At 40.9% G+C, this 14658-nt stretch overlaps 1 protein-coding gene across 1 annotated transcript; it reads left to right on the top strand.

Moving 5' to 3' along the window:
• Positions 1 to 582: 582 nt before the first annotated feature.
• On the top strand, positions 583 to 14262 carry ttc33 (tetratricopeptide repeat domain 33). Its single transcript, XM_071911985.2, has 5 exons — positions 583 to 645; positions 1948 to 2172; positions 7410 to 7491; positions 10396 to 10527; positions 13484 to 14262. The coding sequence occupies exons 2-5, from the start codon at positions 1949 to 1951 to the stop codon at positions 13856 to 13858; spliced, it is 813 nt and encodes a 270-aa protein (XP_071768086.1). The 5' UTR covers positions 583 to 645; position 1948; the 3' UTR covers positions 13859 to 14262.
• Positions 14263 to 14658: the final 396 nt, after the last annotated feature.

Here is a 14658-nt window from a genome sequence, read left to right as displayed (position 1 = left end):
CAGTTCAGTGTTTACAAAAATATTGCTAAATCGATTAAGAAATTACACTGTTATTTGGTATTTTATCTAAATTTTGTTTCATTTGATTCTTCTTTTTTTGTCAGTTTATTTAATATATAGGATATCTATAGACCCCCCTGTGCTTTGTTTTTATTATGTGGAAAACGATTGTGATTGTTAACATATATATGTAATAATATTATGAAATGTGAGCTGAATGTAAAAACAGCAGCAAATGATAAAAACCTTTAGTGTGCTACGCTGCCATAAGAACTTCTGATTGAGATCGCATTGTGCCACATCAAAAAAGATAGGGTCATTTAACTGAGGAAGAGTTTAAGGTGACTATAATATCTATCCGTTTACTTGTCTATTCGTTTTTTGTTTGATTGATTGATTTGTTTAAAAACGCGTGAATTTTCGGTTTCAAATAGCATACAGTATGCTCATCACACAAAAAGATAAGAACAAGAAAGAAAGAAAAGCCAGGGGTGGAGATTCATACAAGTACTTTTAATAGTTCAAAAGCGTGTTTCTTTAAGAGACGATGTCAACATTTCCACGGCTTCCGGGTCAGAAAGGTGAAAGGTCACCAAATGGCTACTGGCGTCTGTTTTGCTACAACACGGACAGCTGCAGAAGACTGTGCGTATACCTGCCTGTCTGACCGTGTTTTACTACTTTAAATTAACGCCTCTTCATCGCCATTAAAAGTAGCTGTGTCATTATCAAGTGCAATGTTTTTCGTTACCGATTGTGTCTGAGGTGTCAAGGAGCTTAACGTTACGTAAAGGCTAGCATCCTGGGTTAGCTAACGTTAGCAGAGACGTTATAACTAGTTGTTACGTTATTTCGTGCTGACAGGGGTAACTTACGCATATAAGGAAGGCATAATCAAACTGTTACGTGCCGTAAAGCTAGAATTACAGACTGGTGAATCTATCTGGGTGTCTGATAGCATGCAGTTGGATAGTTGCATGCAGTTTTCTGATAATTGACAATAAAAGTCTCATCACTGATTGCCCAGTGTTGATTACAGCTCAGCGTGGATTTCTTTCCATGCAGTCGATGATCCCTTTGCTTTAAATTAACAGCGCATCTTTATATTGTCATGAAAGGCAGCATCATTATCAAGTGCATTTTCGTGCTGTACCGATTGAGGCTGAGATGTCGAGAAGTTAGTCAGGAAGGGGTTAATGTTACGTTATAGTTTTTAGGTTATTTCGTGTACTTGACAGGTACACATAAAGCAGCCATAATCAAAATGTACCTTGCTGTAAAGCTAGCAGGCCAGGTTGATACATAACGTTAGTTGCATAGGCCAGTGATTCTCAACCTTTTTTATATCAAGAACCCCTAATTTAGTCTACATTAGGGCCACAGGCCCCCATTTGATGAGATCTTGTCTCTCGGACCCAAATCTGAGAATACTTTTATTGTTCAAAATGATTTTGTCCAGAATTCCATCACTATCTGTATTGTAGCTAGATAGATAACAGTGAAGACTGTGATCAAAATAGTCATTCTTCTACATTCTCTAATTGTGTTAACTTCTTGTAAATGAAATAATGGTGAAGTTTAACAATTCATCAATTTGCTGGGGACCCCCTGGAACCCCCTCAAGTACCCCTGGTGGTCCCCAGACCTCATGTTGAGAACCACTGGCATAGGCTATATCTGGGTGTCGAATAGAATGTAGTTGGATAGCATGCTAAGCAACAAATAAAATAAATGCTCATTTAGGGGTCTATATGTGTCCCTTTTCTGATATTTGACATTAAAAGTCTCTTACCACTGATTGTCCAGAGTTGTTGTGAGTACAGTCAGTGATCTCTCTCTCTCTCTCTCTCTCTCACTCTCTCTCTCTCTCTCTCTCTCTCTCTCTCTCTCTCTCTCTCTCTCTCTCTCTCTCCCCCCCCCCCCCCCCCCCCCCTCTGCTCCCTACAGGATGGCTTCATTTGGTTGGAAGAGGAAAGTCGGTGAGAAGGTTTCAAAGTCAACGGTGCAGCAGTTTGAGGCTGAGGCAGACAAGGCTGACGCTGTAGCATGTAAGGAAGATGAGGTGGACTGGGTGCATGCGGTCAAGCGGCGCCGGGAGGTCCTGCTGGAAGACTGTGCGGCCAAGAGCAAGAGGCTGAAGGAAGAGGGGGCAGCACTGGCCGAGCAAGGCAGGTAAGGGAAGACATTTAAGTCGGCTGTTTTCCGTGCTCGGCGTGCACAAGGCCGTGACAGCTTTAGCGCTGTAATCCTAATTCTCACAGCACACAGATAACACACACACACAGACATACAAATCTCAGTCACTGCTCTCTCTTTGAAATTAGTTTTTAAATGCCTGTAAGCAGAGGTATACTGTAATTCTGTATGGCAGTATTGACTCTGTATGTAAAACGTGTGTGTGTTTATAGGGTTTTTGTTGATAATGGATACATATTTGCTGTAATATTCAAGTTGAACTGATATCCTGAGATGCTGAATATTGGTTCAGCTATTGTTTTTACCTTTAGTGAATAAACGTTTACCATGCCTAAGCTGTTATTCACTTTTCAAGACTTTTCTGTTACAATCAGTGCCAGGTTTACAGCAGTCAGCATTATAACTTGAATCCTAGCTATTCTATGTACCGCAAGCTGGTATCAGTTGTTTTGGTGGTCTGCTGCACCGGACAGAAAGGGCTTACTTTCACCTTTGCCTGTTGCCCAGACACATTGTCCAGAGACATTTACTGTTTGCCGGAGCCTGTGAATGATTCTGTTCTACAGTGAAGCCTCTGCTGTTCGTCTCCTGAGAAAGGATTTGGTAAAGACAGCCAAAAAGACAAGGAAATTTAGTTATCCTCCTTACCGTTTTTTCTCCTTCCTTCCTTCTTCCGGCTCTTAATCACTTTTATACCCGTGCTTTTGTTAATTATGTGACAGACTGTTAGAATGGAGTAAAAGGAGCTTGGCTTTGGCTATAAACAGGCACATGTACCATCAGAAATCCTCCAGAGGAGGGCGTCATTGTACAGAACACACAGCTCTGTCTGTAACGCTGCACTGACTGGGTTATGGAGAGAAACGTTCAAGAAATCCAGAATTATTTGAACTGATATTTTAAAGACATTAACAACTGAAAGCCATCTGAGCTTGAGTTTCCCCCTTTGTATTTAACTGAGTGTTGTACTGCTTTTGCATGAAACTGCAAGGGGAGACGTTTGACTCCATATTCCTGTGCCCTTTGGTACAGGTGCGTTTCAAAAGCTGAAGAGCTTTATACCTCAAGATTAGATGGGCTGTGAGTGTCAATGGCATAAAAACAATTATGTCTTGTGACCCTGAGAGGGGCTGGCCTTCAGTCCAGTCAACCTTTATTTAACATTAAGGAAAGACATTTTGAAAACATCATGCAAGAACATAATGAAGTTACAGTATACTGTAAGCCTTTCAGGCAGAAGATGCTAAAAAGGATATGGCTATAGCAACCTGCACATCTCTTCATCCTATCTAGGCTAGACAGTGTAGTCTTTAGGACCTACTGAAGTATACTCATATGCAGGAGGGATGTGCAAAAGTCAATTTTTTCTAGGTCGACTAGTTGGTCGGTTGTCCGAATGATTAGTTGACTAGTCGGTGTGAAGAAAGGCCTATATTTAAATTAGGCTGAACTGTGGATAGGCTTAAGAATAAATCTCTAGGCTTTTTTAATAATGAAAAAGCATGAAATGTGCGTTTTTTGAGGCAGAATGCTTATCAATTTCTTCTTAAATTAATTGAGAAAAAGGACAAAGGGAAATATAAAAGATCTTTCTAGTCTCTCTCTTCTGTTGCAGCCATGGCCTGGTTTGCAATTTCTGCATGATGACAAATTCTACATGAATGATGCATGAATGATTTAATACGGAATATTTAAAATAGCTTTCCACAACCTTTATTAAATTGATGGAATGAGGCAACTTTGGTGTCATCACAAAAAAAAATAGGCTATAGCATGCAGCGCTGCCTGCCACTGTGCGCATGTTTGGATTATAGATTGATGCCTTATTGGCTTGTATCAAATTAGTAGACATTAAAACACGAGTAACAAAGTGTGAAATGTACTTGACATGACATACTTTGGTAATCAAAATAAATTATAGGTCCATGTCAAGAAAGGAAAATAAAAAATCAATAAGCCGAGTCAATAGTCGGTTGTTGACTATTCTGGCCCATCCGTGATCTGCAGAGCCAACATTATGAATGAATGATGATAAAAATAAAATGATTTTAAGTGGTAGCCTATGTAGCTGCATTTAAAAATAAAAAAAGACTCGCAGCAACCTGTTGAGTCTCACATGGTGAGACATTGGCAGAACAAACCATCCAGTTGCCTGTATATGACTTTTGTTTTCTATAGACACTGGGAAAATGAAATAGGCCTCATTCAGGAACTGTTATTTGATATTTCTTCCATGATAATTGACCTTTTTAGCCAAATCACAATCACTTTGTGAAAACCCTAGTCCAGTAGATGTAATGTTGTTGCCCTCAGTAACTGCCTGTAATTGTGTTTGCGAGTAGAAAGTGGATTCTGCTGCGGAAATGATGTCTTGCTGGTCCGTAATGGCTGGTCGGGGGTTTGAGATGGTGTCTGGACGAGGATGTCAGCCAGGGCTTTTTCTGCTCTAACTACATTGACCTCTGATGTCAGTCTATCATTACCAAGGTTTAGATGCTCCTGATGTAATTGAAGATCTCCTCCATTACCTGTTTTGTGAACCGATTCCCCCCTTGAGTCACATCGCTTGGGTAGGTGGCCTATGAGGGTAGACTACGATTTCCCGTAATGTTTCGCCTGTTTTATTGCATTTCTGTCCTCATGTCAGTGGACATTATCTTATGTACAATTATTAGGATTAGGAGTCACAGTTTTATTTTTGTGCACTATTTTTCCATAGGCCCGTGGTCTCACCAGCTACAGTCAACATTTTGGTAACATTTGGCTGGTGTTCATTTCCCACCCTGTCTAAAATTGTGCCCCATGTATGGGACAATTTTATAAGCACTATTTACAGATACACAAATCTTTTTGGCACAGCTACTGTATTTCTTCTTCTCGCCTTTAAACCATGAAACTATCTATCACTGTCATGCAGAGAGGAATGTTAACTGGGAGGAATGACCCCCTGTCATTGAAGAGAACATTTCCACAGCAAAAAAAACGGAATGCTTAATTTATAGGTTTGCATAGATTGCAGATGTAGGTAGCCTATATATTAGTGTGCCCTACTTAGTGCTCACCATTGAATGAGAGTTGACTCTTGAATCTAATTCATATATAGCTCAACATCAGCCGTTAAAGTTCACATAGATTTGGATAATATTTGTAATATCCAATATCTTCTAAAGGTCAAAATGTTTGTTTAGGTTTTAGATTTAGCTTATCACTCTACTCTGGTTTAGTGTTGTTACCATAACTATGTATTGGGGATGTTGACTTCTTATGCATAACACTGTCAAATGGTATTACCACAATATGGACACCTTTCAACACTAGACCACAATGCACATATCTTCATTTCCTTTTTTTTTTTGTTTTTTTCCGTTGCCTGTATGACATACAAGTGATTGCAGCCTCCTATTTTTAGAACTCTTTCTTTCTTTCTTCTTTCTGTCTTTCTTTCTTTCTTTCTTTCTTTCTTTCTTTCTTTCTTTCTGTCTTTCTTTCTTTCTTTCTTTCTTTCTGTGTGCCTGTGAACCTGTCAGCCTGTCTGTCTCGCTGTCTGTCCCTTCTCTTACTGATCAGTAGATTTGTGATGTCAAGGGGGAGAGTCCCTTTTTTTAGCTCGTAGGCTTCAAGCGGTACATTGCTTAATTTCCTGACATGCTTTAAAAAAGTGCCTTTTGCCTCGCCTGTCGTTGTTAAGATTTCCACACTACCCCAGTTCCATTTCCTCACTTGTCTGTTTGTCCAAGAAGGACGGTGTACAGTTTGCTCTAGCTTGATCCTGGGTCTATTTTTAATCAGAGCATAGTTTTACAACTAATCAGTGTTGGTGTTATTGGTTAATGATCTCATCCCCTGGCTTTAATTGCTCTACAGTTCTTCAGGATATCCGTCTCCATAAAACTAGGATGTACACATGACAAGCACATTGATTGCACATTGACAAGATTCATCAGATAATCTTTCCAAGCTCTCTGACTAGATCAGTTAGTTGAAATGAGTCTTCAGTCAATATTGACTTGAGGAGGAGATGGTTGTTAGAGTGAAACAGAGCATAACTGTGTGCTCGCAGTGTGTTTAAAAAAAACCATATATGTCTGTTGGGCACAAACCCAAAGAATATTCAACCATCCAAAACAAAGGTTTGCATGATAGGTCAGCGGCCTTCACTGGTGACAAGTGTTTCAAGTGAGGTTGCAGCGTGATTCACATGTGACTCCTGCCCAAATATATGCAAAATCCTGTTTATTTACCTCTGTGCTTGACTCAACGGGAGTTGGTAGCCAATCTCAGTGCGTCGCTACAGCTCTCAGGCAAGTCACAGACCAAATGACTAAATGGGTTTGATTGCCCAACCTGTGTATTCATCTAAGTGGACCTGCTTGTGTTTGGATGAACTCATACTGTAGCCCTCACTTGCTGTGTGCACATGTGCGGCCACTCTGACAGAGAGCTGGAGAGGATTGTAGAGCACACTTGCAGCTTTATAGCCTCAGGAAGCCCATGGAGCGAATTGTGTTGGGAGCCAATTCTCCCTTTTCTCACCCAAAGATCAGCCAATAGAACAAAGACCAGTCTAGATTTTGATTGCCTTGTATTAGCACTCTTTTTCTCAATGGAAAAGAATGCAGCAGCAGTGACCCCTCTATAACAAGCAAATACACATTACCATGGTTGGGCTATATAATATCCACTGAACACATATATTGATCTCAAGACAGAGACCATGAGACAGGGAGTGCTTGATTTCATGATTTGATGCAATTCTTTTTATGAGTTGTTCATACTTCACAGTGTTTGCATGCAACAATAAGACTAATAAAATGGTTATGGTAAGTGAGGAGGCTATTCATTGGTGCTAATGTAGAATGTCACCATCCAAGTTATGCTCTTTATTATCCATGCAGTGTCAACAAAATTGGGCCTGATTCAAGGTCAAAGCTAGGCCTTGTTTTAATCAGTATGTCAGTTTTGGGGTCAGTGGTTTAGCGACAACAGATAATAAACACTAAATCATCCCAATGCTCGGTTATTTATTATCACCTGTAGCTCCCCCTCTGAACAATACACCTGTTGCAAGCAGACGAGCCCCATGATCACATAAACAAAAAAAACTCAACAATCAGATTTGTTAATGCTGCCAGCATATTCTTCATCTATCATCTGGACCGCAGTTTATGTACTGTATGTGTATGTGTGTGTGTGTGTGTGTGTGTTTTCTGTAGGCACTGGGAGGCCGTCAAGAAGTGGGACGAGGCCATTCAGCTGACTCCGGACGACCCGCTACTGTACGAGATGAAGTCTCAGGTACATTACAGAACAATACTGTACTATTTATCCTCTCTACTCCTCCTCTTCTCTTCCTTTAGCTCCCAGTTCTGGCGTAATATGGTTAAAATTGCCTCTAACCATATGACTGGAACATAGTGTCTCATGTTTCTCCTTTTTCCTGGTACAGTGTGTCAAAAAAATGCCTACAGATAGAATCGAAAAGCTGCCGTCAGAGTTTGGGTGTATAGTTTTGCGTCTGGGTCTGGGAATATATGTGTCAGGGGTTTTGCGTATTCAGGATGTGCCCTGGAAAGCATCGCCAGCATAGATCAGTCACTTGTGGCGACTTGTTTTGAGAGCAGAATGTTTACAGATGGAGATTTCAAGATAAACTCTTCACTGAAACTAAGTGAAGAATAGACATTGCATTCCTGTCTTCTGACGGGGAAAGTTAATGAACATTAGCATTTTTTTTGTGGCCATACTGTGTATTTATGCACCTCTACCCATCCCTGCTCCTTGGGTGCTGTGTGTGTGTGTGTGTGTGTGTGTGTGTGTGTGTGTGAGATTTTGTGTCGGCCATCATGGTCACCAAGACCCTCTACCAGCTGCCACATCGGTATGTGTTTAAGTGAGGTAGCGCGGTGCTGACTCCACTGAAACTCTTCGGCATGTTCCCATCAAGTTAGGAGCTTTGGATTTGTTCTGCTTCCTTTCCCTCTGTCTGTCTCTTTCTCTTAGTCTGTTCCTTTCACTTCCTCTTTGTATTACCATATCTGTCTGTCTTGTCTCTTTCTTGCCTTCTATTCTCTCCTCTACCGTTTTCTCTAACACAGGCGTCATTGAGAACATGGATAATCCCATTTTCAGCTGGGAAAAGTAGGAGATTGAGAGGCAGCTAGATAGCCCTCTGATCCACATTGTCTCTCATTCATTCACTATCTGTTGCACAATTAAGTCTCTCCTTATAGCCGTAACACGCACGTGACATTTTTCTGCCTGATATTATCCATTATAGGATATTGGAGAAGGAAATCATTATAGGACCAGGCCTGGAAAATCAACACTGCCGCTTCATTTTTGCAACTGCCCAATGTCTTGACTCAGTTAGAAGAATGACAGAAACACAGACTTCTGTTTGTAGGCTGTTCAAAACTACATTTCCTCTTTACTTATTAGATTATGTTCTAATGTGTTTCATTACACATGAATAGCCTGCCTCACCTGTTGTCTGTCGTCAGTCAGATCTCTAGTGTTGGATGCTACTCACATACATTAGGCTGGAGTGGGGCGGGTCTCATCAGATTCCCATCACTGGGCCAGATGACGAGGACGGCGAGGCTGACATTGGCTGTTTACTTCCTGTCATCACTTTCTTCCTATTTAACTCAATCAGCTTGTGCGTGATGCGCCCAGCCCCCTGCCTGCCTGTCTGTCTGTCTGTTAGTGGGTGTAGACTGCACTCTGCTCTGGAAGAAATTAGCTCCATTTGCAAAGCTTTCATCACCTCTTACTAGCCATATGAATGATGTCAAGCTCAAGGAGATCATTGGAGATGCTGTAGATTTACCCTAAGAAAAGTTACGTGTTCAACTTTTAAGTATCATGGCATCATTTTCTCAGAAATTGATCTCCAGCTGTTTCATAATACATTTCTTATCCCGTTTCTGTTGTGATATGGGACATTTGTCTTTGAATATCCTTTCAATTTGAAACAAACAGATACTCTGTACTTGTCAAGGCCATGATAAAGCTTCTACCAGGATGCTGCTTGTTGAAGTGTCCTTGACACTGACACGGAACAGTCTAGGGTCTTTTTGTATTTGGTGGTCTCTCTGGTGATAAGTGTACATGTGTCAGGGAAATGTGAAGAAACAAATTCCTGGGAATTAACGGGAATAAAAGGGAAATTGTGGGTGTTATTTGCACAGGCTGTATTTACCATGTCAAATGCAGACAGAAACATGAACCTTTTGCCTTATCATAAGCAGACATAAATGCAAACCCTTCTAATAGAAATTAAAAATCACAATGTAGTTATGAGTTGAACTTTAAAAGAATTGACTCTTTACATGGGATTCTTTCATTGAACAACAAAAAGCTAGTAAAAAGCACTAATGCACGCCGTGTACAGAGAGATGAATAGTTATCTAAGCACTTTGATTAAACTAGTCCTTTTTAAAAAAAAAACGTTTTACAATAAAAATGAATGAAAATACGTGAATTAACACTCCTCAGCATGCTAAATCAAGCTACAACCTAAAACTAGCTCGTAGAAGGTGTTAAGTTAGAAACTATTCAAACATACTTTGCTTTAGGCTGCTATTTGCTAGTTAACTGAAATATCATATATTTGTCATGTACAAATACATTCACCAATTTTTTCAGAAAATGTTCCAGGAATTTACCATTTTGACCCTTCACAACCTTTATGGCCTTACAATGACCTAATTTCCCCATAAGGATCGATAAAGTGTCATCTTATCTTGCCGTCTTATTTTTTATGAGATCTATCTTCCAATTTGATTTGTGTAAGGGGTTTACAGTACATTATATGTTATGTGCACGATGCGGGAAATGATTGGAGAGGGTTTTCTTGGTGAGGCTATCCATCATTATTTTCTGCAGTTGACCTGGAGAAGTCTTCTTGTGATACTCTGTTGTTCCTGTAAGGAAAAATATGTCTTCTTGCTTGTGTCCTTCCAGGGAGGTCAGAGGTCAGGGTCAGCTACAGAAGCTGCATCTCAATGTCCTTACAAAATATGATATAGTGATACTTTATTGTGCACATAAAAGGTTGATGTTGGGAATCCCATTTTTTTGTCCTTTTTGAAAGTAACTCCATACTCACCATGAGCACATACAGTCACACACACACACACACACACACACACGCACACACAAAGAGCCTTTACCCCTTGTGCTGTGTCGGACCTACAGGTGCTGACCACCCTCCAGGAAGTGTTCCCGGCTGTGAAGGCAGCAGAGATGGCAGTGAAGCTCCGCCCCCTCTGGTGGGAGGGCTGGCAGACTCTGGGCCGTGCCCAGCTAAACCTGGGAGAGGTGGACCTGGTGAGTTTGGTTGCTACCGCCTGAACAGACTGTCCCAACAGAGACTCAGTAATGTTACGTGACTGTTGATGGCATGTCGCACAGCGAGTCGCTCATGATGTTCACATCTTCTTTCAGGTGTTTGCAGTTGTAATGAACTCTGCCTGTTTCCGTGGTGGATTATAAACCAGTAAGGTGGCAAGGTGTTATTGTTTTTTTGTCCTGAAACCCATTAAGATGCGTCAATCATTTCTATGGAAACTTATTCATCTATGACTTTTTTGCCGATTCCCTGCCTCTGAGATGAAGTGCCTCTTTCAAAGCACGCCCAGGGGCCCGGGGCAAGGCGGATTGCTTAAAGTGCCCCAGAACAGGCCAGGACGTGTGCGTGTATGAAACCTGCTGATCATAGCTACACTGCTCACCCATTTAGAGCAGAGCAGAAAGGGTTGAACTCAGAAACCCGATGGCTAATGGCACTGTGTGTAGATGTCCCGGAGCTAGAGAGCTGTCCTACCCAAAACAACAATGGGAAGTGTTGAAAGTTACTTGAGCTAAAGCTAAGCCAAATATAGACACACCTCCATATATAATGAAGGCATTGGGGAAGGAAGAAAAAAAATGCACATCTATTTTTAGCAAGGCTTGTTCAGTCGAGTCTCAGTACTCTGTGTGCATCAACATGTTTGAGTAGAGCCTGTTTGTGCAAATGTGAGTGCAGTGATTCCCCATTTTCTCTTTTATAAGTGTGTGTATTCTTTTCCCTCCCTTCTTTAATTTCCCCTTCGCTCCCTCACTCTAGGGAGATGTGGAAAGTACCTAAATAATATATAGCAGACACATAGCTTGTTATTTTATTGTTTGTCACTTATTTCTTTTGTTTTTTCTCACTTGTTAAATGTTGTGAGAATACTTGAAACTGCCATTGACAGCATTGCAGCATGAGGGCTCGATCATTATTAATAAATCTGTTCATTATTTTTACACACAATGTTCTTAGAGAAGCAGGCATCAGCCTGAGGGGACATTTTTGTCTGTTGAAGGATTGCTTTCAAAAGGATGAATTGGTGCCCATTCGGTTTTGTTTATTTATGCTACAGTTTGGGAAAACCGGTCACATCGCACATCGAGTTGAAAGGAATGTTGGCTTGATGTGAGGTGTCCATTAAGAGTTTTATGGAAAGTGATAAAAGAGAGAAACAGCATATGGGAAGGCTCAGTTTTTCACATAGAAACAACCATTAAAATTTTTGGCTGCGTTTAATGAGGCTTTTAATGGTTGATACACTGCATAAATGTTTAAGAAGAAACACTTTGTGACGCTGATACCAGTGGTGTGATTCACTTTATTTCAAGATATTTTCACAAGAAATATCTCAAAATATGGAAAACTGAATTGTAAACAAGTGATGTTATCTTGCACCATTGGCTGATTTTTTCCACTTGATTTTACCACATCTTAAGACTTGATAATAGACTAAATGACTTGTTAAGATTGACATTTTTGCAGTGTAGTAAAAATCTTATCTCTGTTAAAGCCATTGTAGAAGAAGAGGAAGGAAATGACCACAGCTCCTTTTTACTGTTCATGAAATGCTTCCATGTTTGATGCGTGACACTTCCCTGGCCTGGTTTCAGCTGCAGACTGGCCAGAGGGCTTGGGCTGACATTTGACTGGTTTTTCATATGAGGAGTGGCTCACTGCATCACAGAGGACAGGTGCAACTCCTGAGAAGCTAAGCTTTCCTCAATGCCATTAGAGTGTGAAAGAAAGATTAGGGACTTATCCTCTCATCTGCATCTAGAGTCTTTAGAGAAATTGCAATCTAGAGAAATTGCAAGGTTCTTTGTGGTTGGTTTGTTTATTTCAAGGCTTCCCGAGGTTTTGTCTTCATTGGAGGCTCCTTCGTCACTATTATGGTTATTTCATTGACTAGGCCTAACAGTCATGTCATGGCTGTATTGATCAAAATTAGTGTTGAAAGTCCAGCCAAGGCCAATTGGATTATTTTGTGACTTGACCCTTGGAGGTAAAGTCAACTGCTCACATATCTCTTTGTGATCACTTATCGATCGGCTCCTTTACCATTTGAACATTCATCTCCCATTACAAGGAACTTATTTTTCAGTCACTAAAGTTTGGAATTTGCTCGAGAGATTTCAGACATCTATTTTTAACAGCATGCAGCTCCTTTCGGTCGCTATCAGTGGTGATTTATGAACTCATCAGTCACTATGAGCAACACTTAAGGGAGGATTCATTTCACAATTTCCCTGGCAGAAAATTGTCATGGCTCAGGATTGACATGTGGTCCCATTACCGATCGGAGGAGGAAAATTGTATTTCTATTCCGTGAGCTAATAATGTAAAACTCGATCTACAGATGCATAGTCAGCTGAATGACGTTGAAGTCTTCTTAATGAAACGGTAAATCCTCTTGTAATGAGGCATGAATAAGGTTAGGCTTGTTGACATGACCCAGCAGCTCATTCAGCTGCACCAGTGTCAGCGTCATACTATTCATCTGTGAGAATTACAGAGAATACACAAACTTTGGGCTATAACCGTTAAGAGAATACTGTTATAAACTTCTCCTCACTTACAGTTTGAGTGAGTGCTCAGATTCTTTTATGACCCTCTTAACTATTACAGCTACAGCAACAGTTGTCTCTGTGATTTAAACATTCATAAGAGGGTTGAGTGATTTCTAAGAGAAGCATGGAACATTTGGTTTGCCCTGCCAGAGAATTGTGACTCTTTTGTGTTGTTCTCATGTATTGTAATAATAAAAAACACACACAGGAGAACAATAAAAATCAGATGAAACATAGGTCAGTATATGGTAAATTTCAATGTAGAGATTTCCTGGGAACTATAACAAACTTTTTCATAGCTTTACATTCTTTATATCAATTCATGTATCGTGTGTCATAAATGAATCAACATTTGAATCCTGTGTGTGTGCCGTGCCTGCAGGCGGTGAGGTCCTTCCAGGTTGCGATCCACCTGTGCCCCTCGGAGCGAACCCTGTGGCAGGAGGACTTGGCGTGGGCAGGGAGGTTGCAGCAGCAGCAGTGGGCCGCCCAGGAGAAGAGTCGGCAGGAGGAGGAGACCCAAAAACTGATACTGCGCGCCCCCGAGCTGGAGCGGGACTATGACTTTGAGTCCGACGAGGTGCTGGACGCCTGCGTGGCCGTGGCCGAGCGACAGACGCGCTACGAGGAGCTGAAGAGGACGGCTGTTGTCGTAGATGCCGATGGGAATATCAGAAACGTGCTGATCGAAGAGGAGGGGTCAGTGGACACGGCGTCCTCGTCAAAGGAGCAGCTCGTCAAGGCACGGGGAGTTTGAACTGGGCTCAGAGGACGAGTCGTCACTCCTGGTTACATTGTAATTTCAGGGCTGAATGATCTCATTTCTGAAGCTGCTGTTTTTGTGAGCCGTGCTTAAAAACTTGCTTATTCGGAAGCCAGCGTGAAGACCAAGTAAAGGACTGTATGCCAGGTTTTGGCTTAAATGAAACGGTCAAACCTTGCTAGCTCATTAATTCAGAATAGTGATCAAACGTTTGTGTTGAAGCTCTTTGGTTACAGTGTAATTTAAATGAATGAATCCTCCGGCCAATCAGAATTGAGTATCCGCCTGTATGAATCTGTATGAATGTTGTGTAACTGTGTAAATGTGAAGCAGGATGTTGCTAAATAAGGGCATGTATGCTCATCTTCCCTGGATAAATAAAGGTGAAGAAAAATATGTATCCATTTCAAGATTCTTTGTGTTTTGTACAATTTATTTTTCCCTCCAGACTTTTTGAGTCCCATGGTTATCTTGTACCTGTTAGTTTTTACCTGTTGTCCTGAGATTGAACCTGGCACACCCAGATTTGACCATTATGGTGTAGAAATTAAACATGTTCTAACGTTCTTAGTGGCTGATTTGTCAAGTGGCACCTCGGAAAAATCCAAAACACCAAATGCCTTAAGCAAATACAAAATGATATATCATTTCAAAACATTTTTCTGCACATCAAATTGCTTTGACAGTCGAGCTACAGTCTGCAACCTGCGGCAATTTTTCATTAAGAGAGAGGCAAAGCAAATATACACTGCACAGACAATTTTTCTGCCCAAAATTACTGTAATGTACAGTTG

Source organism: Centroberyx gerrardi, chromosome 2 (assembly GCF_048128805.1).
Source record: "Centroberyx gerrardi isolate f3 chromosome 2, fCenGer3.hap1.cur.20231027, whole genome shotgun sequence".
Lineage (NCBI taxonomy): Eukaryota > Metazoa > Chordata > Actinopteri > Beryciformes > Berycidae > Centroberyx > Centroberyx gerrardi.
The sequence above is the reverse complement of the archived record's forward strand: the minus strand, read 5'-3'. Positions and strand labels throughout refer to the sequence as shown.